Consider the following 24,071-nt stretch of genomic DNA (forward strand, 5'->3'; position numbering starts at 1 on the left):
GCGTTAGGGGGGTAAAAGCAGATACAACATGATGTGACCGACCGAGTACCCGAGCAGGGCATACACTGAGGCAGCTTCTGGAGAACAGTGCTCTTGGCGCGCCGCCCAACCTCCGGGATGTGGGCTGAATGGCTGTGTAGAGTATTTGCTTCATTTTCAACTGTGATGTCATAAGTGTAATGGTTGGCCTAATTTTGATGACTTGTCTCTAATTCTGCAATAAAAACAAATTTAAAAAAAAATAATTTGAACTTCTGTTTTACCCTACTTACAATTGTGAGTGCTCGCTCATTAGAGGTTAGGGCCATCCTAGATATACATCACCAGAGTGCGACCCAATGAGGAGGAGTTGTTATGCTTGTAAGATCGTTCTACAATAAGGGATGGCAATGTTGTCAGGCGCCTAGAAGTTCACTGTGGCCTGCAGGATGACTCTGCTAGAAGATCTTTTAGCTTGTGCGATTTCTGTAATATGAGGGATAGTTCTATGGTCAGAGGACTGTACAAGGGAGTAGCCAGAATATTAAAATCTCTCCTCCCCCATTCGAACTGAAGCTCTTATGGCAACAACCAAGCAAAGCAAGTCATTTCGACCCTTGCATAGAAGAACTCTTTTCTCTCTTTCATCCAAACATCTATCCATTCATTCTTCCATTCACCCACTCATATCCACCTTTTCCCATTTACATTCTGTTATCCGTTAATTATTATATCCATCATTCAGTCTTTCACCGTTCTGTCTGTCTGTCTATCCATCCATCTCTCCGTCCATCCAACCTATACATGCATCCATCCATCTGGTAGTCCATCCCTCAATCCACCTTTTCAGTCATCCATTCCACCATTCATCTTTTTGCTCATCCATCCTTTCGCTCATCCATCTTCCCACCATTTCGCTCCATCCATCCACCCCTCTATCCTCCCATTCACTCATCTATCCGCTGAGCTGTTCATCCTTTCATTCAACCATCCATCAATGTACCCTTTCACTCATCCATCCTTTCAAACACTCATATATCCATTCACCCTTTCCACTCCTAAATATACCCATTCGTCCATCCACCATCCCTTTCATTAATCCACCCATTCTTTCACTCATCCAACTTTACATTCACCCTTTTACTTATTCATCCATCTATCCATTCATCCATACATCCTTTCATTCACACATCTATCCTGTCAATCACTTACTCACCCATCCTCCCTTTCATGTTAAATATGCTGAGTTGCAGACAGAAGAAGCCCATTAAGAACTCCACCACCAAAGTAGCTGCTAAAGTGGGGGTGGGAGGAGGGTTCATACCACCCCTGTCCAAACTAATTCATCCATCTCCAAACCTATCCATCACACCTACTCATCCATCCATCATTCTTCTCACTCAATTATCCATCCCTCTATTCATCATTCCAACCATCCATCTATCCTTTCACTCCATCAGTCTATCTATCCATCCATCAATCCACCTCCCTTTCACTAATCCATCCAACCTTTTACTCATCCATCCATCCTTTCGCTCAGCCATCTATCCACCCACCCTTCCAGCCACATACCCACCCACCTATCTATTCTTCCATCAACTCTTTCACTCAGCCATCCATCCTTTCACTCATCCATCTACTCTTTCACCCATCCACCATCTATCATCCATCCATGTATTATTTCACTCATCCATCCTTTCACTCGTACTTCAAGCCTTCTCTTCAACCTCCCTTTCACTCACTCATCCATCCACCCTTTCACTCGCGTATCCACCCACCAACCTTGTCACATTAATTAAGAGTCTTTGTCTGCCGAGCTGCAGTCAGAAGAACTCCACCGCTGCTGTAGCTGCTAAAGCAGGGGGTTCACAACGCTCCTGGGTCTCAACCAGTACAATCCATGTAACAAGGACATGCCCACATGCAAAGTACGAACATCTGATGGCTGGGAACTCACATCAACACCCATTTCAACCTAAACCCGTCTGATAACCATAACCATTCAAGCAAAAAATATCAAGAACCTTGCGATTGATCTAAGAGATGCACCGTGGTTTGAGGTAATACTGGGGATACCTTGGTTGTATCTTCTCAATACAGACATTGACTGAGGGATTTGCATCGTGATGCTTCAGTCCAACATACTTTAAGTCCAAAGAGGAAAAATCTGCCTAATATGCATTAGAATGTAATTCCAATATAGATTTAGTACACTTGTTGTCTGTTTAATAACATGGTTTTCGTGATGCCTTCTAAAGGTAAAACTGGCACTCTGGCACCATATAAAGACTATAATTGCACGATTGTTCTACAGCCACTAAAGTTATGCCAGGCAGAGAAAATATGGTGCAATACATTCGACTGCAGATAAGACAAATGAGCACCTCAAGACAAATCAAGGAAAAATTGGCTTCAGGCTTTATCAGGCACCCTAAATCACAAGATGTGTGCGTCTTGGAAACATTGGTTTAAAAAAGAAAAAAGATTGTATTCATCTTTTTTTAAAGATAGTATAGCAATTCAATAGCTTACCTCATATTGTTCATTATGTGCTCATTCGTCATACCAACAGATAGCTACATATCTGAGTGTACCAGAGTCGCAGCAAATATTGGATCTATAACCCCAACTATCTTGCTCCCCCTTGAAAATATTGAAGGCATTTTCATTTATTTCAAGCTGTGAAGCCCATGGCTATTAAAAAATAGGTTAGGTGGCTGCATATCTACCCAATAAGTTTCTTCGACTCATAGGTCACTAGAGTATGAATTGAGGAAATATTTAATTCTCATATATTGCAGAAGATATCAATATTACAGAAGTGACTGCACAAACAACTGCAGCAAAGTGGGTGCAAACCCCTGTTGTGCCCTCGGGCACTTATTTAATATGGCCCCAGGTAGGCTATCTACCAAACATTTGGGTATCGAATTATCGGGCAAATTGTAACCTCATTTTATTGAACCCTTTCATGCAGATAAGATCCTTCAGTAGAGGAACTGATCTTGCTTCCCGCTCGTACTATACTTACTGCCTTCCATGTCTCAGGGAATAAGCTGGTTCTTGAAGGCATAAACTTATACCAAAACCTCCACATGTGTTAGTAGATAGTTATCCTGAATCTGATATATGTGCAATTCTGAAATCCAAGTGTGCTCTAGGGTCGTAAGAATACCTCATAGACTGCAAAAGATATGCCGCTGAGGATAGTACTTTTTAACTAGACGTTAAGTACATACTCAAAGACTGGTCAAACAGGTTCACCATTGATATCCTGCCAGCTGCAGACCAGTGATGGAGAAGGGTTTGGTGGTGGGGTGTACGGTCATGCTCTTATCATGATGGACCTCCAGTGCGGGTCAGTTTGAAAGTCATGCCAAGATCAGAACTCTCTGCTTCCCTATAAGTTCTTCTTTGGCTCCAGCTCTTGGGTGTGGCTCAATTTCAGTGGCATGATCCAAAATAAAAGCCATACCTCGTCTTGATCCCTTTAAATGTGTTTGAGACTTCTGAACAGAAACAGCGACATACCTTCAGGTTCTAGACTTTCAGATTCCAGACCAGCTAATCCCAACACACCACCCCCGTTCCTGCTGTGCTTCACTGTGCTCTCTAATGCCAACGTTCTATGACTCATGAGCTCCAGAGTTTCAGTGCCAACACCTGCTATACAGTTCTGTAAGTACCCACTGGAAGATCAATATCCAAGTTGGATTAGTCACTTAAGGATTCAGTGTCCATGCTTTGCATGTATTTATGACTGATGAAGGAACTCCAGACTTTTACCTCGTATTACAATGGTGCTAACATGGTCTTTTGGACTTCCATCCTGATTAATGTTCATTTGAGATTCAGGCACCACCAAGGTCATTGGTTTCCACACACGAGACGTATAACGTAGGGGTTATCTAAGAAGAAGGATGGTGAGTACGAAGAAGGGGAGCTGCCATGTCGAGGAGGAGGCAGCCACGGCTGGTAAGTGCCTTTTTTTTAAACATAAGTACTTTGGGAGGGTGGAGGGGCCGGCTAACTCTGCTCTGCCACGGAGTCGGAGTTTTACCGCAACTCCACGTTCGCAATGGAACGCGTAGTAGGCAAAAGTCCGGAAACTCCGCTGGCGGAGCGGAGTTACCCCGCCCGGGGTTAATCTTATGCCCAATACATCACATCCAGCACACAAGCTGTGACCAAACTTGTAGGCATACGAGCAGGAAGGGCTTGGACCAAGAAGCCATTCCTCTTTCCCTCTTGCATGCGGGACCCCATTATACTTTGCGGGGTGTGCCAAATGGATACAGAAAAGATGGACCATGTTTCTCATGCTTGACCAATGACAAGACTTTGCATTTGAGTGCATGTCATTCCCAAAGAGACTGCTGTACCTGGACTAGATTGCTTCTGTGCGTTTCAGTTCCAGTTCTCCTGCTTAAAACATGGCAGGTCTTGATCATACGCTAACAGCTTGACTGACAGCACCGTGAGAGTAAGGCAGCCAATCACAGTGCCACATGGTGGCTGGCGATGTGATGCAAGGCTCGGGAATGACTTTGAAGCATGAATTTACAACACTTTACTGGGGCACTTGCAGCCATGAGATCACGTCTGAGGTCTCCAACAGCGCGTGGATGGACCAGCACCACAAACGATGCAAACAGTGCAGGGTGATTCTCTGATCATTGAACATCAGCCCATCAAGCATGCACAGTTCCATTTTGACCCCTTGTCACTTCAAAGGTCTGGAAGTGTGGGGCCTCCTCTATAAGGCTGCAACGCTCAAGTCCTGATGGCCGGAGTGGCCTGGTAGATTTCAGAAGGACATGGACAGAACATCACATGGGTAATTCCTGCACACTATGTACCTAAAAGAGACGAAATTCAGCCCACATACACCAGTTAAATAAAACTTCTAAACGTCTGCCTCCCATTGGTATTCTGGGCTGACATTCCATTCCTTCTTCTATGTGTGTATTAATCCTCACCTTTTTAAATCTAAGGTGCTCATTCGGAATCCTAAGGTAATCGAGGGTTGGCCATATGCGGGTGCAAGAATTCCTTCGAAATATGCCTTCTTTATGATGATGAACAAATAATCGGAACCCCAAACGTGAATGACGAGGCCCACCACCTGCACTCACAAATAAATCACCTCCTTGGACTGAGAACACAACATCCCCCAGGGTAATTGACCACTCACCGCTGGAATAAGCGAGCAAAGTTTCTTCTGCCCTCTATTTGCAATGCATCAGTTGAGAGTCCCACTGAAATGACGCTACTTGCATTATGCACTGGATTAATTTAAAGTAAAATCAGGCACAAAAAACATTTGCATCTGTGATGCCTCATATTATCCTCAACAATGCAATGAATGGCCTCGCTCCAGGAACAGCGAAAATCGCGATTAGGGGCAAACCAATCCTATAGTCGAAAGTAGGATTATACATGTCACTACATAAAGCCTGGCTACGACAACAAGAACAAACAGTGCACGTTTTGGTTTTAACAAAACATGGCAAAATATGCGGCATTTTCCTCCGATCTGAGGTCTGGTAATTGCGCAGTGAATAAATGCCACACACCTCTCAGTATTGGGGTTTACCAAGTACACAGTACTACGTAGGGTTGCACGGGCACTGGAACTTGGACCTAAAGTGGGTGCAAAAAACCGCAAGTGCAAAGGAGGAAGGAAGTAAATGATGGAGACGAGGGGGCGTAAGCTATCTATGGTGCAGCATTTGCTGTGGGAGGCATTGTTTCAGTATGTTTACGAACATACCAGTGATCAAGGGGAGAGGGGGCAGATGTACGACCCTCAGTATTTGCGAATTACAAACTGCGAGTTGCAAACACTGATGTACAACACTGATGTACAACAGTGTCTGAGACACTGTTTGTGATTCCCAAATGGGTCGCAAAGGACATGCCTCAGTAATATTCACGAGGCACGTAGCATTTGGCGACCCATTGGGAATGGCCGGCAGTCACAGGGATGGGATCCTGCTAGGGTCAGTAGACCACCATGTCTGTGACTGCTTTTTCAATAGTGCAGTTTTTTTCTTTTTTTAATTTCAGGCCGTTTTACTTGAAGGAAAATAGGATGTAATTAAAAAATAAAAACAAAGTGTTTCAGTTTCATTTTTTGAGCAAGCAGTGGTCCATGGGACTAATGCCTGTTCTTTAAATACATTTTCGCTGCCAATCGCAAAGAGAAAAGGGTCCCCTGGGAACCCCCTTCCTGTTTGCGACTAGTTTACCACCAATTTGAAATTGGTGGTAAATGCAATTGTTCTAAGACTGCATTTACTGTCGCAAAACAATTTTACATCCTCCTGCGACTTTCAATTAGGAAGGGACGCCCTAAACACCCTTCCTAATAGTGATTCGCAAAACCTATTTTGTGAGTCGGTAAATAGGTTTGTTACATGCTATAACCTTTTTTAGTGGTCGCAAACGGGCTTATTTCTCATTTGCGACCGCTCAAAATGGTCGTACCTAGCCCCTATTTCTTTCTTGCATAGGATGATGGTACCCTTCCTACGCCACTGCTGAGAAGCCATACCAGAAAAAAAAGCGGACAAGGAAATACGCTCCCAGGTTATTTCTTATACATCCTTTTGGGCAAAAGTTTCCTTAATAGAGAGGATCGGAACGTCATAATTGTTGTACAGGCGACGTACAGCAAGTAAACGAGGGACGTGCCTGCAGGGAGGCCGCAGCTCTGCCCTGGCTGATTTTGCATTCTGTCAACAGAAGCATGTTTCTCTTACCGAAATGCTCCATAAGTTACCCACCGCTGCCGTAAAGCGCATTCTTTCTTCAAGACGAACAGGCAGAACACATCGTAAACTATAGCGTGTGATGGATTTGGGTGATTAACAAAAGAAGAACTGTGCTAACAGATTACATTCATAAAATATAGCATGCTGTTGAACGACAATGCCTTCCCTCCCTCGCTCTTCGATTAACTCCCAGACTGGCACACAGCAGACCCAGTAACATCTTCAGAAAATATTAAAATAAATTGCATTGTGGTAATTGCTAATTATTTTAGGCAAAGTGGGAATAAATCTGCTCACTAAAACACTATAAATCACCGCCAAAGACACATTGTTTAGCAAGTTCTTTAATCAGGGGTTTGCTCAGCAGTCGTCTCTCCTCTTTCTCCCCCTCACCAACAGTCACTCGCATTTCAAAAGCCGCACAAACACACACACACCGTCACTCAATTCTTCCTACGCCAGTGAAAAAAGAAAAACTTCTGCACTGATTTGGGAACCAAAACCACCCGTGGCAAAATGTTAAAATCCCCCTTAGATTGCAGCTCTGTGGTCCAGCAGGTCAGTCAGGCTGTGGCTGTGCTCGATAACATCAAACACACAAAAGGTGAAGGGAGAATTGCATGCAAATAAGTGTAAACCTCTGGCGATTGCTCAGGGTAGCATTCCAACCAATACAGCTGCCTTCCAGGCTCATCTGCAATAGAGTTGATGAGCGAAGTGAAACTTCAAGATGTTGCGTTTGTCTTGGCTAATTTTGTCTGGGAGTTAAAAGAGTTGTTGATACAATAATATTTAGTGTGCTAATATTTGTCTGTATTTTAAGAGCTCTGCTCTGTCAGAGTGCAATGAAAGCATGCAAGTGTGAATCTTATCAGAAAGGCCTGAACACGACTGCTAAGATTCACACTTGCATGCTTGCATTGCACTCTGACCCGCACGTATTTAAAGACACATTCAGCCAGATGCATCAAGCATCCATTTTGCGATTCCTTATTAGCGAAAAATAAGGATTCGCTAATAAGGAATAGCAAAATGCTATGCATGAAAAAATCGCATAAAAAATAGCGATTTCTTAGAATTCCTTAATTGCGACTCGCAAATTGCGAGTCGCAATTAAGGAATACCTCCCCATTCATTCCTATGGGCCTAGAGGCCCATAGGAATGAATGGGAAGACAATCTCAATTTGAGAATCGCAATTAGCGATTCGCAAATTGAGATTGCAATTTCAAGGGTGTAGGGGTGTCCAAAGGACACCCTGTTGCACCCCTGAAAGTGATCTGTGCACATATGTTGCGCACACACATGCCCTTAGGGCATGTGTGTGCGCAACATGAAACCTTGAAAAATGCACTTTAGTGTATTTTTCAAAGTTTTTGCAAATTACCATGAAGTTGTACTTCGTGGCAATTTGCGTGCCCTATTAGCAAATTCGCTATTTTTGAAACTTTCTTGCATTGCATTTAAGGAATCTCAATTTGAGATTCCTTAAATGCAAACAATCGCAAATTAGCGAGTTCTCAATTTGCGATTTTGCATTTGGGATGATGCATCCCAAATGCAAAAATACCGGTCGCAAAGGGGCAGATTCTCAGAATCTGCCCCTTTGCGACCGGTTTTAAGCTTGATGCATCTGGCTGATTGTCTTTATATACCTGCGGGTCAGAGTGCAATGCAAGCATGCAAGTGTGAGCCTTAGCAGTCGTGTCCTGGCGTTGTGTATTCAGGTATACTCCTTGCCTAATTCCCAGAGCCCCCTTTCATTGTCATTGGCATGCTTAATGTTTGAAAGACTGCAAAGTGCGTTGCAATTTGGCTTTTGTTTAATCCAGTCATAATTTGGGCGGGAGGCCGGTCGCTAAAATTCGTTGCGTGCCTGCTCCATTCTGGTTCCTGGGGATATGGCTGTGGTTATTAAAAGATCTCTGTATTCATCTAAAAATAATGGGCCTTCATTTATGAGGCTGTGCGTCACTTGTACGCCGCCGGTGCGTCACTTTTTGTGACGCACCATTGGTGGAAAAAATGTGCCTTGTGGTGCCATATTTACAAAGTGACGCATCTAGGTAGATGCTTCACTTTGTAAACCCCTGCACCACATTATACCTGCGCCAGGTATAATGTATGCAAGGGGGGCGTATTGACACAAGGAAGGGTCGTAGAAGTGACGCAGTGAAATCTATGAGATTTCATTGCGTCACTTTTAGGACGCCGTTGCGTCGAAATCTTGCGCCTGCCTCACAGCAGGCATAAGACGGTCGCAGGCCCTTTCACATGGGGCTTGTCACATGTGAAAGGATGCATTGCTGGAGTTGCATCACTTTTGTGAAACACTCCAGCAATACGTCACTTTTGCGCTTACAGATACGTCAGAAATACTGACATATCTGTAACTCCTTGAGACATGATGCGTCATACATTAAATATGACGCATCAGGAATGTCGCAAGGAGTGCGCACTGAGAAGTGACGCATCGCTGCTTTCACGCAGCGATGCGTCATTTCTCTTAAATGAGGCCCAATGAGTTGAGCTGTATGACCGGTGTGAGAAGTTGGCCTTTTATATGATGGTCACTATTCTAGTGAACACCTTGCACCAGTCCAAACAACCCTTAAGGTGATGGTTGTAAAGTCAACCTTATAGACCAGCTATCCTAGAGGTAGCGTGGACATAACAGTCTTAGGCTAAAAGACTCTTGAGGGCGTGTAAAGCCAGCTGTTTTACCATATGTAACCCCTTGAATACCAGATGAAAGGACACCACACAGGAGATATATAAAATATATATGTATTTATTCACTAACACACTACACTGAACTCTTTATGAGATCAGAGGCAAAAGCACATAACAAGTTACACTTAGAAATACTTTAAATAGCACGATTTACAGTTAGGCCCTAGGGGCACGTAAAACCATATACTAAGTAAGTGGTATAGGAACCACGACTTGGGAAAGGAGAAGGCCTACTCGCGTTACCTCACCCACAGGAAGTGGGTGCGTAGGTGTGAAGATGTCTCGGGTTTCGCCGTTGAAGTCTATGGAGCCTGTGAAGAAAGATGCTGTAGGCAACCAGGAGGGAGATGTCCGGGTGGATCCAAGGGTGGATCTAGGATAAAGAGGACCTGAAAGCAGAGGGGACAGAGTCTAGGTCACTAGCCAGTGACCGGGTGGAACCAGGGAAGGAACCAGATGTCGTCGAGGAGCAATCAGGTGCTGGGGTGAAGCTTGTCGTTGCAGTCACGTGGACCAGGAGGCGTCGAGGACAACCAGGTACTGAAGAAGAGCTTTCCCACGAAGGATCTCGCAGATGGAGGGGTCGGCTTCAAGATCAGAGCCAACAAGCCTAAGCAAAGGCATCCCACGCAGGATACACAATGAGCTTCTGGTGCAGATCAGGAGGGTCTGAGGTACTTCACCTTTGCAGGGAAGCAAGAGCCAGTCTGGAGCAACCAGACCAGTGATGGAGTTGCAAAAAGGATTGTCGCCAGGGGCTACTAGCCAACGGGCCAGCAACCGGACAACACGTCGAGCAGAACACAAGCAGAAGGGCCCCATGCAGATCTAGTGGAGTGTGGAAGGCTGGTCTTCGGTGCAGGTGGAGCTCGGTGTCGGGTGTCTCAGTCCCCAGGGCACAGCTTCGAGGAGGCCTCAGGAGCTGCGCTGTTAGCAAGTTGTCGACTTTCCAAGTTACCTGCTTCAACGGGTCCCGACGCCTTCCACGGGGCTCAGCTGTGCTGGAGTAGTGCAGTGGGGTCAGAGGGATCCGGGAGTCGAGGTCTTGTCAGCCTCTGTGCTCGGGTTCCGGCGGGTATGAGAACAAAGCAAGCCGTTGAGTTGCTGGATGGTGCCTGGTTTCCCAGGGTGGTCACTCCTTGGCCACAAGGGAAATTCTTCAGTCTTCAGCTTGGATGAATGTCGAAGGGTCCAGAGTTTCGTCTTCAGTCGGTTCCAGGATTAATCTCTTTTCTCCTGGGTCAGGGTGTGGGGGCCTGTCATATTTTATGTTTCGCTCTCTGCTGGGCACTCATTGTAAACTTTTACACCTCACCACTTTCAAATGTCACCAGCCGCCACTGAAATTCTATCCATTATTTCATTCGAAAAATTCACCATTCTTCCCTACTATGAGGCCATTCCCAGGGCATAGGTGCGCTATATACATTCTTTTTACATCTCTTTGCCTTCAGCCCACAAGCATATGTTTAATTTGCCTAGGAAATGAGCCCTTCACCTCATTCTTCATTTCTGCTTGTTGGCTCCACACTTTTGTTTAGAAAGAGAGCATATTCTTAATTTAACAGTCGGTACCTTTGAAACTTGTATATTCTGAATGCTTGGAGATGTAGTAAAAGTATTTCAAGAAAGATAGAATGATATGAATAAAAACACAAAATGAAGGAGTGATTAGGCAAGAACAAGGGGCAAGATGTGAATGCAAGAGGAAACTAGAGATCTTGGCACCACTGTGATTTTGAGCGGATTTGTGTGATGGAGTAAGAACAACAATGATGTGGCGAAAAGAACATCAAGGGCTACACAAAGACCTTTCAACTGGTACTGAAAAAAGAAATGTCATAACAAAAGCATTCAAGAACTGTCAAAGATAGGAGCTGTAGCACGTCCAGTTATGACATCTCTTCTGACAGGTCACCCTTGATTGAAGAGCTGAGATAAATAAATATGCATGTGCTCTATCAAAAAGGGAAAAGGAAGACATCCTCCAGGTCCCCCTTGCACCGTACACCTCTATCTGAGTGATATTTGCTGAAACCCATATTCTGTATTCCCTTTCTGTTTAGATTCCACTCACTTTCTTTGCAGCTAGGATCGTACCATAAATGTACCCGGCATACACACCCCAGATTACACTTTGCAAAGCCACTGATATATGTACTAGCCTTCAGCATGCTGGCCAGGGGAGAAGGCACTAATTCTACCTTCAGACAGCTCCTTGAAACTCCTTTAAAAAGTACTGTAGTTCACTTCTTATACCTTGTTCACCTTTCCAAGATCCACAAGCACCTCAGCTTAAAGCCCTCAGTTGAACTCAATCAAATTGTGCCTTTGAAAGTTTCTCATTCTGGAATTCATAGTGAAAACCACTTACCTCTTTCCCTTCCACGAGTCATCCTCATCAATATCACGGTACACTCCTTTGTTCATAAACACAGCATCACCTCACCACCATTAAATACTCCGGTACTTTCTCAAACACAAATGCTTGTCACTTCTGCACTACTCTACAGAGATGTCCTTCCTTTCCCATAGTAAAGAGAGCCATAGCCTAGAATGGCTTCAAGTTAGCCATCATATCCATGTTGATGAGTGAAAAGGGTCTCCCATTTTAACAATCCCCATGTTCAACATCTTCTGATGATCACTCCCTAAGACTACTAAGCATTATATGTGATGCACCTACAATGAAAGTCTCACAACTACTGGCTTTCTATTACAATCGATCAGTATGTTTCGGTACATCATGTAATTTCTGAACACAAAGTGTTACTTCTGCTCTACAATTCCTTGTATTCAACATTTCTTCAGTTCATTATGAACACCCACTTACTTGTGCATACTACTTGATTCAAATATTATAACAATCTCAAAAAGGTTACATTTCTATTATAATTTACTGGTATGCTCCTATATACCACTTAAGTAATTTCTGACCACAAAGGATTCACCCTGCTCAATGTTGTCTCTTCGTTTGTTTAATGAAAATACTCCCTGATTCTTTTGCACAATACTTAGTGTTATGTTATGTTTAATGTACATATTAAGCCCATGCTTACCCAAAAGCGTCATGGTACGGACTATGGAGTGCAAAAACAAAATTGAGAGATCAAGCTTTGTTAAAGAATCAAGTCTTGAGAGATTTCCTGGAAGGTAGAAGATTTGATAGAGAGAGGAAGACAGTTCCAGGCTTTGGAAGCATTTGGCAAGAATCTGCAGCCACACTAGGCCGCGCTCCTAAATTTAAGGATGGTCACACGTTTGGCATTTGCTGATCTTAATTGTCTGTTGGGAGTGCACCAGCTAAGGTAGTTTTAAAACAAAATAGGGCCATGACCATGTAAGCCTTTAAAGACAATACAAAGAGCCTTAAATGCGACTGTGTGTCTGATAGGCAACCAGTGAAACCTTTTCAGGTGAATAGATACAGATTGATAATTTGGATTATTAGAAAGGAGACATTCACTGCGTTTTGAAGTGTTTCAAGCTTCTACGAACTGGCCTATGTACTATCAAGTAAAGAGAGTTGCAATAATCCAGCCTGAATACTGCTAGGGATAGTACAACCAATTTCCATAGTTGAGGTGGAATAAAAGGAAGGATCTTCTTTATCAGTATGAGCATGTAGAAGACTTTGGAAGAGACCACGTTAACCTGATCTACGCAGGAAAGTTTGTCATTCATAATGACTCAAAGAATACGGGTCTTACTAACTAATTTAGCTATATCTGAAGGTTTCTATTACAATCCCGCACTACGTTCTTATGTGTCACCTAATGTATTAAATTTCCATTGACAATGCTCACAAAATTGCTAAATTCAAAGAAGAACAATGTTGTTTTACTATTTGTCTATCAACATAAACCCTGACAGACACCAATTAGCATCTGTAGTTAGTGGGGGAAGCGAAGTAATACATCTAAAACGACTGAAATGGTCACATCACTTACTTCCAAAATTAGCAGACAAAGCAAAATCGATTATGGAGGCCAGTATAGCGTCATCCCTTACTGCACTAAAAGCCTGGACAGATTTTAAGACACATTGATAAATTCTGTGCCCAGTATAGCATCAAGAGGGTCCAAAACACCTACACGTTCGGTGACATGTAAAACCCAAAAACCAAGGAAATAACTGAGAAGGGAGAGGAGGAAGGCCAGAAAATCTGGAACAGAAACTATTGCATGGGAAAAATGGAACAATTGAAAAAGGAATACAAGAAACATCTCTGGCAAGAGAGGAGAAGAACAACAGAAGATTTCTGGACTAAGCTTCAGTACAACTGCCAACAATCTAATATCAAAGCCTTCTGGACAACAATAAATGGCAAAGGCAGGGAAGTGAGAGTGACGAATGCTTAAAATGTCACAGAAAAAGACCGGGCAACTTACTTGACAAAGATCGTTGCTAATGAAGGGCAGCATTCAGTGTACAAAATCAATAGAGCTATCAAGTCGGACAGTATAAATAACTACAATATTGCCTCTGTGTGACAACTCAATCCTTTCAGAACACGCACATTTAAAAGTGGAAGAAGTCATCAAGGATGGCAGAAGTGACGGTGCCACAGGCCCAAACAGCATTCGCAAGCAATATACAAGTTGGATCCAAAATACTGGACTAATCCGATAACAGCATTGTTCAAAGATTTGGAATTCATGGGCATAGTCCCAGACAACTGGAGGGGGTCAATAATGAACCCAATCTTCAAGAGGGGTGATTGAACAAATCCAGTGAACTACAAGTTAATAGCGCTCATCGACTCAAAAACGAAATACTATGCTTCGTTAATACTGGAAGATTTAAGTGATTGATCAAATACCAACAATCTGATCCCACCAAAACAGAGGGGTTTCCGGAAAGGGTATGGAACCACCATTAGCATGCTAACAGTAATAACAATTGAGGAGAAGTTCAAACATTTAAAGAAAAAACGCAACTCTGCTTTATCGACCTTCAAGCAGCTTTCGATCGGGTCGACCAAACCCTCCTGTGGGTAAAATTAAGATGATGGCGCGTTCAAGAAAAAATGTTAAGAGCTATTGAATCATTATAAACTGACACATGGATCCAAATCAATGTGGCAGATGGTACAAGATTATCCAGGAGAATACTAACAGCCATAGGCTTTAAGCAAGTGTGTGTGCTTGCTCCACACCTGTTTAATCTTTTTATGGCCAGCTTGCCCCCCAACTTGATCAGGTAAACTCCCACACTCCGAGATTAGGACCACTGACCATATCACATCTTTCATACGCAGATGATATTGTTGACTCACGAGAAAGGCCATACGTTAGATCAAATTTTCTCTAACATTCCAATAATAATGGAGGAACCTGTTCCTCTGGTTTGGACAGACCATTTTCTGATCAGTTGGCAGATCAGTAGACTAATGAAGCAGACCCGCATCCCAGAGAAACAGCCACCATTTTTAATTAGAGCTTTTCACAAAATTACCCCTGAAGCACTGAGCAGAGAACTCTCTTCTAATCCCTTTTCTATGCATAGTAAAATCGAGGATGCGGCTATTAATCTTGAAAATTGGTTGAATCATGGCATAGAGGATCTGGCCCCACTGTCATCATGCCCTCATCATCAGGCAATAAGGCCATCGGCACCTTGGTTTAATGATAGGTTAAGGAAATGTAAGAGTTCCTGTAAACACCTGGAAAGAGTGTGGAGGAGAGACTTTAGTGCAGATAGTAAGGCACTATATAAAGAAGCATTTAAAAAGTATCATAACAAAATTCTGGAAGCTAAGAAAGTCTTTTTCTCAGCTAGAATTGAGGCATCAGGGAATAAGTTTAAGGAAATTTTCAAAATCGTTCAACACTTTGTTTCACCGAAAGTAGCAGTCTCGGAAAGGAAATTGGACAGGCCAGTTGGCCTCTGCCTTTCACGAGAAAGTGTCAAAGAGTAAAAAAAAACCTCACCGCCCCAGAGGGCGTGCAGGACGTCCCTCCTTTAATCTTTCGCTCAGCTCCTCCGGCCAGTACGACCGCCATCCTTCAGTTTTCCTCCATTACCCTGGAGCATTCTCTGTCCATTATGAAAAATTTAAAGTCTGGGTCTCCGTCAGATCCCTGTCCGGAAAAAATACTTGCAGCCATGGCAGAGATCATTAATCCAAAGGTTAACCAGGTTGTGAATCTGTCATTCAGTAGGGGCCAGGTTCCATCTTTCTGGAAGAGGGCAAAAATCCTCCCCCTTCCAAAACAACCTAAGGCAGATCCTACTCTAGTATCTAACTACAGACCTATTTCCCTGCTGCCTTTTTTATGCGAAATCTATTGAAAAATATGTAAACCATATTATTACTGATTTCGCAGAAACAAATGGCCTCCTCCATCAGATTCAATCCGGCTTCCGTGCCAATTTTAGCACGGAGACAGCCTTGCTCGAAATATCGGAGTCCATTAAGGAGACGCTGGATATGGGTGGTAGAGCGGTCCTTTTCTTACTTGATCTGTTCGCTGCTTTTGACACCGTGCCCCATGACCGTCTCTTGCAGAGATTAAGGGAGTGTGGTCTCGGGGGTACGGTGTTAGAATGGTTCTCTTCCTTTTTGGAAGACAGGAGCCAGGAGGTTTGGTCCCCCCTTTTGTAGCCGGTATTCCTCCTATGAGGGTAGGAGTCCTTCAGGGTTCCACCCTGAGCCCGCTGTTGTTCAATCTCTATCTGGCATCCCTCGCCCCTATGACGGAGGCCTACGGTGTAACTATTATATCCTATGCTGATGATACTCAGCTGTTGTTCACCTGTAAAAAGGGAGAGGAGCCCGATGGAGAGAGGATCAACAAATGTTTAAGTGCAGTTTTTTCGTGGTTCAGATCTAACCAATTGCAGTGCAACCCTGAGACATCAGAGGTGATCCTTTTCGGCTCATTTACGCAGGATGCGTGGAGAGGCTGGTGGCCGGGCGACACTCCATCTCCAAAGCCATCGGATGGAGCAGTGAGAAATAAGGGGGTAAAACTGGATGCCTCCCTTGACATGAAAACTCAAGTAAATTTGGTCGCCGGGACCTGTTACGGCATCCTGAAAATGCTTCGAAGATTCCTCCCCCTTCTCTCGCTCACCCATAGAAGTACGGTGGTCCAAGCTCTTATATCATCTAGATTGGACTACGTTAACGTGCTTTATTTGGGCCTTCTGGCTGGCCTCGTGCGCAAACTGGAAGTTATTCAAAACATGGCCGCCAGAGCAATCCTCATGTTAGGCCCAAGAGAACGGATCTCTCTTCATCTAAGGAATCTTCGCTGGCTGCCTATCTGTAATAGAATCTACTTTAAGGCACTTGTATTGGCCTTTGAAGACCTTCATGGCCTCAGAGCCCCTTACATTAGGAAGCAGGCGTCTTTCTATATCCCGAGCAGAAACCTTAGATCCTCAGATAATGACAGTGCCTAGGTTTGCCCGCTCACGTAGGGGTGGACGCTCTTTTCAGGTACAAGTGGCCCGTCTATGGAATCGGATGCCTGTTACTCTTAGACAATTGGATGACTTAGGATGTTTTAGGATACAACTTAAAACTTGGTTATTCCTGGATAAACCAATGTAATGGTGCGGCCTGTTATGTCTTTATACGTTCAGCCCAGCACCGGGACACTCTATCGAGTAGCTGTGCGCTTTATAAAAACTGAATAACATAACATAACATATTGTATTGCTGAGCCACACGAGGGTGGGACTTTAAAGATAAATCGAGGAAGTTGCTGTATTTACAAAGACCAACAAACTTGAAATCAATATTACAAAGGCAAAAACCATGGCAATAGGGAACAGATCCTGTGCTCCTCTGATATCAAACTAGGAAACACTGTCATTGAAGAGGTTAACGACTACAAATATTTAGGCTTCTACTTTGATAAGAACTTCAATTTTCCGGCACACCAAGAGTAAATGGTCAGAAAAAATAATGCCTTAATACATTCCGTCTGTGCACTTGTAAAAAAGACAGGAAGGGCCCTCTTTCCAGCTATTACGAGCAAACATCAACTGCTTCCCACGCTAGCTTATGCAAGCATGGTGATCCACGGTAAAGATGCTAAAATCGTGAATAAATTGCAAACAAATACTTATAAATGTGTTTTTGATCTTCCTTGTTATGCTTCACCTGTGCAAATCGCTTGGAATTTTGATTGACACAACACAAGACAGCAAGAAAAGACCACACAATTAAATCATGGCACAAAATAAAAAACAATCGGTCAAGCCCTCTAGTTAGCGCTCTATGGCAGTTACTGATGAACGACGTAAATTCAAGCTATAACAAGTATTTATTCTCGTCATTGGAAAAACCAATACAGTTGACGTATGGGATCTAAAATTGGTCACACCCTACTTTTTGCCGTGTGATCAACAAAGCAGCAAAAATGAATTCACTTATAGAAAATAAAAATATATTTTCATGGTGATCACAGCCTGGATGACAATCCAAACATGCATCACCTTGCAACCAGCAGCGTACCATTTTTTTTAACTTATCCTGTGTATCTAAAGGAAAGGTTACTGGCTATTTGCCGGACAAACCATCTTGGAGATACAAAGGACCTAAAGTGTGCAGGCTAAGTGGCGCGGTCAAGGAGGATTTTTAGCATTTGGTCTGCATAGGTTCCGCATTAAAGAAAGCACAGCTCTCACTTCTAAAACACATCCTCAAGGAGAAGGAGAATCATTCCTTCTGAATGGCAATATTGAGGAGCCTTGACCCTAGGGACCGTCAGCTAAATTCTAAACTTTTGAAATGTTTCCAATCACATGACAAATTATTTAAACAGGTCACCAAGGGCACTGCGCCAGCAGGACAAAGTGGGTTAGTTTAACTATCAAACAAGCAGATGACTGAGAACCGAAGACAGCTATAGGATTCTTTTAAAAACCTGGGACTCCAGGGTGATAGTCAATAATTGTAAGTCTGCAGATTTTTCCTTCGGTAGAGGCACAAGACAGGGGTGTCCGCTGTCCCGTTCCTTTTCGCACTGGCGCTGGAGCCTCTGGCGGCCTGGGTCAGGTGGGACCGGTCAATACGTGGCTTGCGGTTGAAGTCTGACTGGGAGGGTAAGATCTTTCTTTATGCAGATGACATCTTGCTATACCTAACTGACCCCAAGGCGTCCTTAAGTAACTTTTTGGATGTTCTGGCCATATTTGGTAGGTACTCCGGGTTTGCTATCAACTGGTCAAAGTCGGTACTGTTCGTATTGTCAAGAGCGCCACCCGTAGTTCCACAATCGTGTCCGATAAAGATTGAGTTGGTGGGCTTCACCTATCTTGGTATATATGTATCCTCGAATCCGAGGCTGCGGTGCGCCAATAATCTGAGGCCCCCCTTGGACCGATTTAATAAGGATGTGGAGCGATGGAGGGCTCTCCTCTCTCGTTGCTTGGGAGAGCGGTATTATTTAAGATGATGGGGAATTCCTGTATATGCTCCAGAATGCAATGGACCCGGTGTCATTGTCCTATTTTAAGGAGATTGAGGAGCTTCAGTGACAGCTCCTTTGGGAGGGTAGACTGCGTATAGACTTTATCAAACTAACCCTTTTGTGGTATGATAGAGGTATCGATCTCCCGGACTTGAGGAAATATTATTGGGCCTCACATCTTGAGGCGGTAAATCACATGATCAATGGGCCCCCTAGCGACCCAGGCTATGCTATGGATCGTGGACAGGCTCCTGGTGGTGATATTCTTAAAGCCTTAAATGCCAGGCCCGGGAGTTTCGCGTTGATGGGCCCGACAGCACATGATGTACAGGTTTGGCATGGTGCTACCAGGAGTCTGGGATGGGAGGGCAGATTGATGTTGGCTACTCCACTGTTGGGTTCTGAGAAACTTGGGAGTTTGTGGAAGACTAAAGGGTTCGATAAGTGGGACCTCATTGGCATCAGCCAGATCAAGGATGTATGGGGGAAGGATGGTGTGTTGACGTTTGAATCTTTGCAGAAACAATACAGTTGAAATGCTACTGAACATTTTCGGTACAGGCAGGTTCGACACGCTCTCCTGGTTCACGTTCCCAGAGGTGCAGATCTTCCTGGGGCTTCTCCGCTTGAGGACCGAGTACTAGATGGTCACGTGCCAGAAAGGACTATCTCCTTGTTCTATAGGAAGCTTATAAATAATATGGAAGACCTGTTGGGAAGTATTATGGAGGCGTGGGAAGCAGATGGACTGGAGTTAGAGGAGAAAGACTGGGTGGAGGCGGTCTCATCCCCGAAAGTGGTCGCAATTCAGATGAGGCTCAGACTAGTGCAGCTTAAAATTCTACATTGATAATATATTACAGGACCTAGGCTAGTGCATATGGGACGTGCGGTGAGTGCAGGAGAGGATGTGGAGAGCTCGGCACCTTCATGCATATAGTGTGGCATTGTGAAGTGATACAGACCTACTGGGCAGCAATACATGATAAACTTAGAGAAGTACTGGGGGTGGAGATGCGTCCAGAGGCCTGGAGGTGTTTACTGAATGTATGGGAACCCACCGACCTGAATGGATATTTGAAACAGTGGGTGACGTTGGCATGCATGGTGGCGAAGCGAAATGTTGCTCAGATTTGGGAAGCCGGCCAGCTGCAAAGGATTTCTAAATGGGCCGAAGACCTAGACTGGTGTATGTTCAGGGAGAGGGCGGTGTATGTTGCCAGAGGTTGTCCCGGAAAGTGGGGGTAGATATGGGGAGCATGGAATAGCTATCGAGGCGACCTGTGTACACCCCCGAGGCTACAGAGGGAAGTAGAATTACCGGAATCCCCGTGATCCCAAGTTTCGTATGATTGGTAATTGATGATTTCTATGACTGACAGCTATAATCCTCACAACGATGTCAACTATTGTTTACCTGATGCAAATGTTTTTGTTTTCTGTGTTATTACAATAAAAATATATTTTTTTAAAACCTGGGACTCTGGTATTTTGCATAAATCGAAACAAAATCCAACTTATCACTTTCACGCACAATGACACTTTATAATGACTTAGTTGAAAGACAATGACTATTTTGTTTGAAGAAAAATGAAACAACAACACCTGAATTGCTAAAAGGTTTTAGTATATTTCATATCGTCAAAATAACAAAGTAAACTTTTAAGAAATTGACAAACCAGTAAAGTATTTACAGTTTTTATGAATTTATAACTATAAAATTGAATTGAATATTTGTCTATTCTTTTATGTAAGCGCTTACAGTCAGTGACAGATGATTTTTCCAGAAACCTTATCTTTAATTTGCTCTTCAGATAATATATAGATTAGGGTTTCTCTGCTTTAGGCAGGTTTAGAATATCATGTTGTTTCGCTACAGAAATTACCATCAGAGTTTGTCCCTAAACAATGGCAATATTGCAATGGGTGCAGTAATATCCTCTGTGTTCTCTTCCCAGACTAATATGTTAAATGTAACTTTTGCAACTGTTTGAGAATACCATTTCCAATGCACCAAGCCTTCCAACCCTCGGCAGAAACGACTGGAAGCAATTTCCTGTCCAATTTGGTGTGTAGTGTGTGCCTTCATGGGAGCTTGGAAACCAGCGGTATACTGGAACCCTGGAGAAAAGGCCACGCCTACGCTAAGCAAAGCAAATATCTGCTTTTATTGATGCATGAGTGCAAGCCTCCAGACCACAGCTTCCCAATAAGTTTCACTCTGTGAACACATTTCCTTACAATGAATTCTGAAAACGGAATCGGAATCTCTCGAGTTAGATCAGAAAACAAATGGCTTCAAAAAATCTTTTTCTACATGTCAAATCAAAATATAAGGTTAAATGAATAATTATTTGAATCTCAAGACGATTAGTGCAAGTGGCACTTAGAAATAGGTTGTACTACAGAACAAAAATGATTATCATCTTAATGTCAGTGATCCTGTAATAAAATATCGTTCTTTTGTCTCAGCCTAGTTTTCCACACGCAACACATGGCACAAGCTGTTGCATGGTATAAAACTGAGTTTGGATCTTTAATAGTGCATTAGCTACTTACTTCACCTCACATGATTTAAATCTCAAAAGTTGTTATAATCTACATTTTAGTGGGAGCAGCGAACTCACCCCATCCCGCTGGTAAGGATCTTTTGCCAACAGGGTCAGCAACAGTGATATGGTTCCTAAATTGTGGTCTGGGTAGTGAGGGTCTTTCAAGGGCAATGTGACATCTTTCGGCCTAGGGAGAGGAAATAAAACAAATATGAAAATAAACACTAATTAAAAATATTTTTAAATGAACTATTTAGTTGCTCCTAAAAGGTGCATCAAATATTAAGCAATTCACATATATATTTCATATCAGGTTATTTTTGAAACAACAGACCTAATGGCATTTTGTATTTTTGGTGCTGCATTAAAGGGACAATACATTTTATTAAAGGTCTTTCCGTTTACTTTTCACGCCATGTTCTGCATGTAAATTTGTATGCTATGTGAGAAACCACTGAACAAAATGGCGAATGGAAGTGTGAATGTTTAACATGAGCGACCTTTGACCCTGTCACCAGGCAGGTCGCTCCCCCACGCCACCACACAGCCCTCCTGTGTGCCCTGAGCCACTGCTGCCGCTTATACTGGTTTGTGCCTGCTTGTTTTACTTTTCTGTGCTCTCTGTACTTGTGCCCCTCTGTGCCTCACTTTGCCTGTCCACCCCCCCCGCTCTGTGCCCCCACCTGATCAGTTAGCATTGTTGTTGTTGCTGTAATCTTGTGCCCCTCTGTGCCCACTTTTGCCTTCTGTATCCCGCTGTGTGCCCGCTCGTCTCCGTCCACGCTCTTTCCCGCTGCGGTGTCCCCTGCGGGCCGCCCCCCTCTGCTCCCATTCGCCGCCCGCTCCCGCCTCCCAGCTGCTCCTCTCTCCCACTCCCCCCATATGGAGGCGGCGAAGTGCTGGTGCGCAGAAGGCACGCTAAAGGCAAGCCCGCCTGCGCCTGGACCACGCTGAGCACCAGGACCCCTGGCCCCCGTACTCACCACGACGTACACCACCGCTACGACTCCAGCACCCTCCACGCACTCAACGCCGGACGGTCACACACCTGCTGCCTGGCCACCCCGAAGCACACATAGGGACCCTTTATCTGTCAGAGCAGCAGCATCACCAGCATCCGACCCGCCAACCCACCCACCGAAGAACCAAACTTCCTCAGATGCATCCTGCTCAACACCCAATCCGCCCGTAAAAAAGCCGTTGAACTCTGGGACCTACTCGACACCAACGCCCCACCCGTCGACTTCCTGACGGAGACCTGGCTGACCCACAACTCGGCACCCGACATCGCCATAGCCATCCCAGAAGGCTACAAAATCACCCGCAAGGACCGCACCAATGGACTAGGTGGAGGAATTGCCATCGTCCACAGAAACATCCTCAAAATCTCAACAGGCGCCAATGACACCCTCAGCTCCGCCGAACACCTGCATTTCAAGATCCACACTGACCCCAACACCACCCTCAGAGGCACCCTCGTCTACAGACTACCCGGACCCCGACCTCAGTTCAGCGACTCCATCGCTGACTTCATCAGCAAACACGCCCTCGCCTCCAGGGACTACATCCTCCTCGGGGACCTGAACTTCCACCTCGAGAACAACAACGACTCCAACACTTCCACCCTGATCGACAACCTCAGCAACCTCGGACTCAGACAACTCGTCACAACACCCACTCACTCCGCCGGCCACACGCTTGACCCCATCTTCTCAGCAGGCACCCACGTCTCCTTCGACCGCACCACCGAACTCCACTGGACCGACCACCACGGCATTCACTTCACCTTCCGGAAACCCACCACCAACCACTGCACCCAGCCGATACCTCGCCGCAGCTGGGGCAAGGTCACCGAGGACCAGCTAATCACCGCCCTCGCCCAGAGCCCACCCGCAGACCCCGCAGACCCCGAAACCGCCGCCTGCAACCTCAAACAGTTGATCGACGACTGAACCAAAACACCCTCGCCCCACTCAAGAAACCCCCAACACCCAGACCAGCAAGAGAGCCAGCTGGTTCACAGAAGACCTCCAGGCCTCCAAGCCAACCTGCTGAAAACTGGAAAAAACTGGACTCACGAAAGAACACCGGAAAGCTACACAGCCCACAGGAACGCCACCGACCGACACCACTAACTCACCAGATCCGCCAAAAGGACCACCTTCAGAGACCGCATAGACAACAACGCACACAACAGCAAAGAGCTCTTCAGCATTGTGAAGGAACTCTCCGACCCCTGTTCCAACACCAACGACCTCCCACCATCACAAGACCTGTGCGACTCACTGTCCACCTTCTTCTATCGGAAGATCGCAGACATCCACAACAGCTTCGATGCCGTCATCACCCTGGCAACCACCGGCAACCCTGCCCCCACGGCCACCAACCGCACCAACCACCTGCTCGCATGGACCAACATCAACGACACAATCAAGATCATGAACACCGTCCACTCCAGATCCCCAGAAGACCGCTCCCCACACCACATCTTCAACAAAGCCAGCAGTACCATTGCACCCCATCTCCAGAAAACCATCAACATCTCCTTCGAGACAGCGATCTTCCCGGAGAGCTGAAAACACGCAGAGATCAACACCTTACTCA

General features: G+C 44.7%; 1 protein-coding gene across 1 annotated transcript in view; it reads right to left on the minus strand.

Moving 5' to 3' along the window:
* The window catches only part of MCTP1 (multiple C2 and transmembrane domain containing 1), a 1,759,297-nt gene that overhangs the window by 1,217,506 nt on the left and 517,720 nt on the right, over window positions 1-24,071 (minus strand). Inside the window, exon 5 of the mRNA XM_086960921.1 lies at window positions 21,543-21,654. Within this exon, the coding sequence (XP_086817047.1) occupies window positions 21,543-21,654 (112 nt within the window). The remainder of the gene's footprint in view (window positions 1-21,542; window positions 21,655-24,071) is intronic.

This window comes from Lissotriton vulgaris, chromosome 3_1, assembly GCF_964263255.1.
Source record: "Lissotriton vulgaris chromosome 3_1, aLisVul1.2, whole genome shotgun sequence".
Classification (NCBI taxonomy): domain Eukaryota; kingdom Metazoa; phylum Chordata; class Amphibia; order Caudata; family Salamandridae; genus Lissotriton; species Lissotriton vulgaris.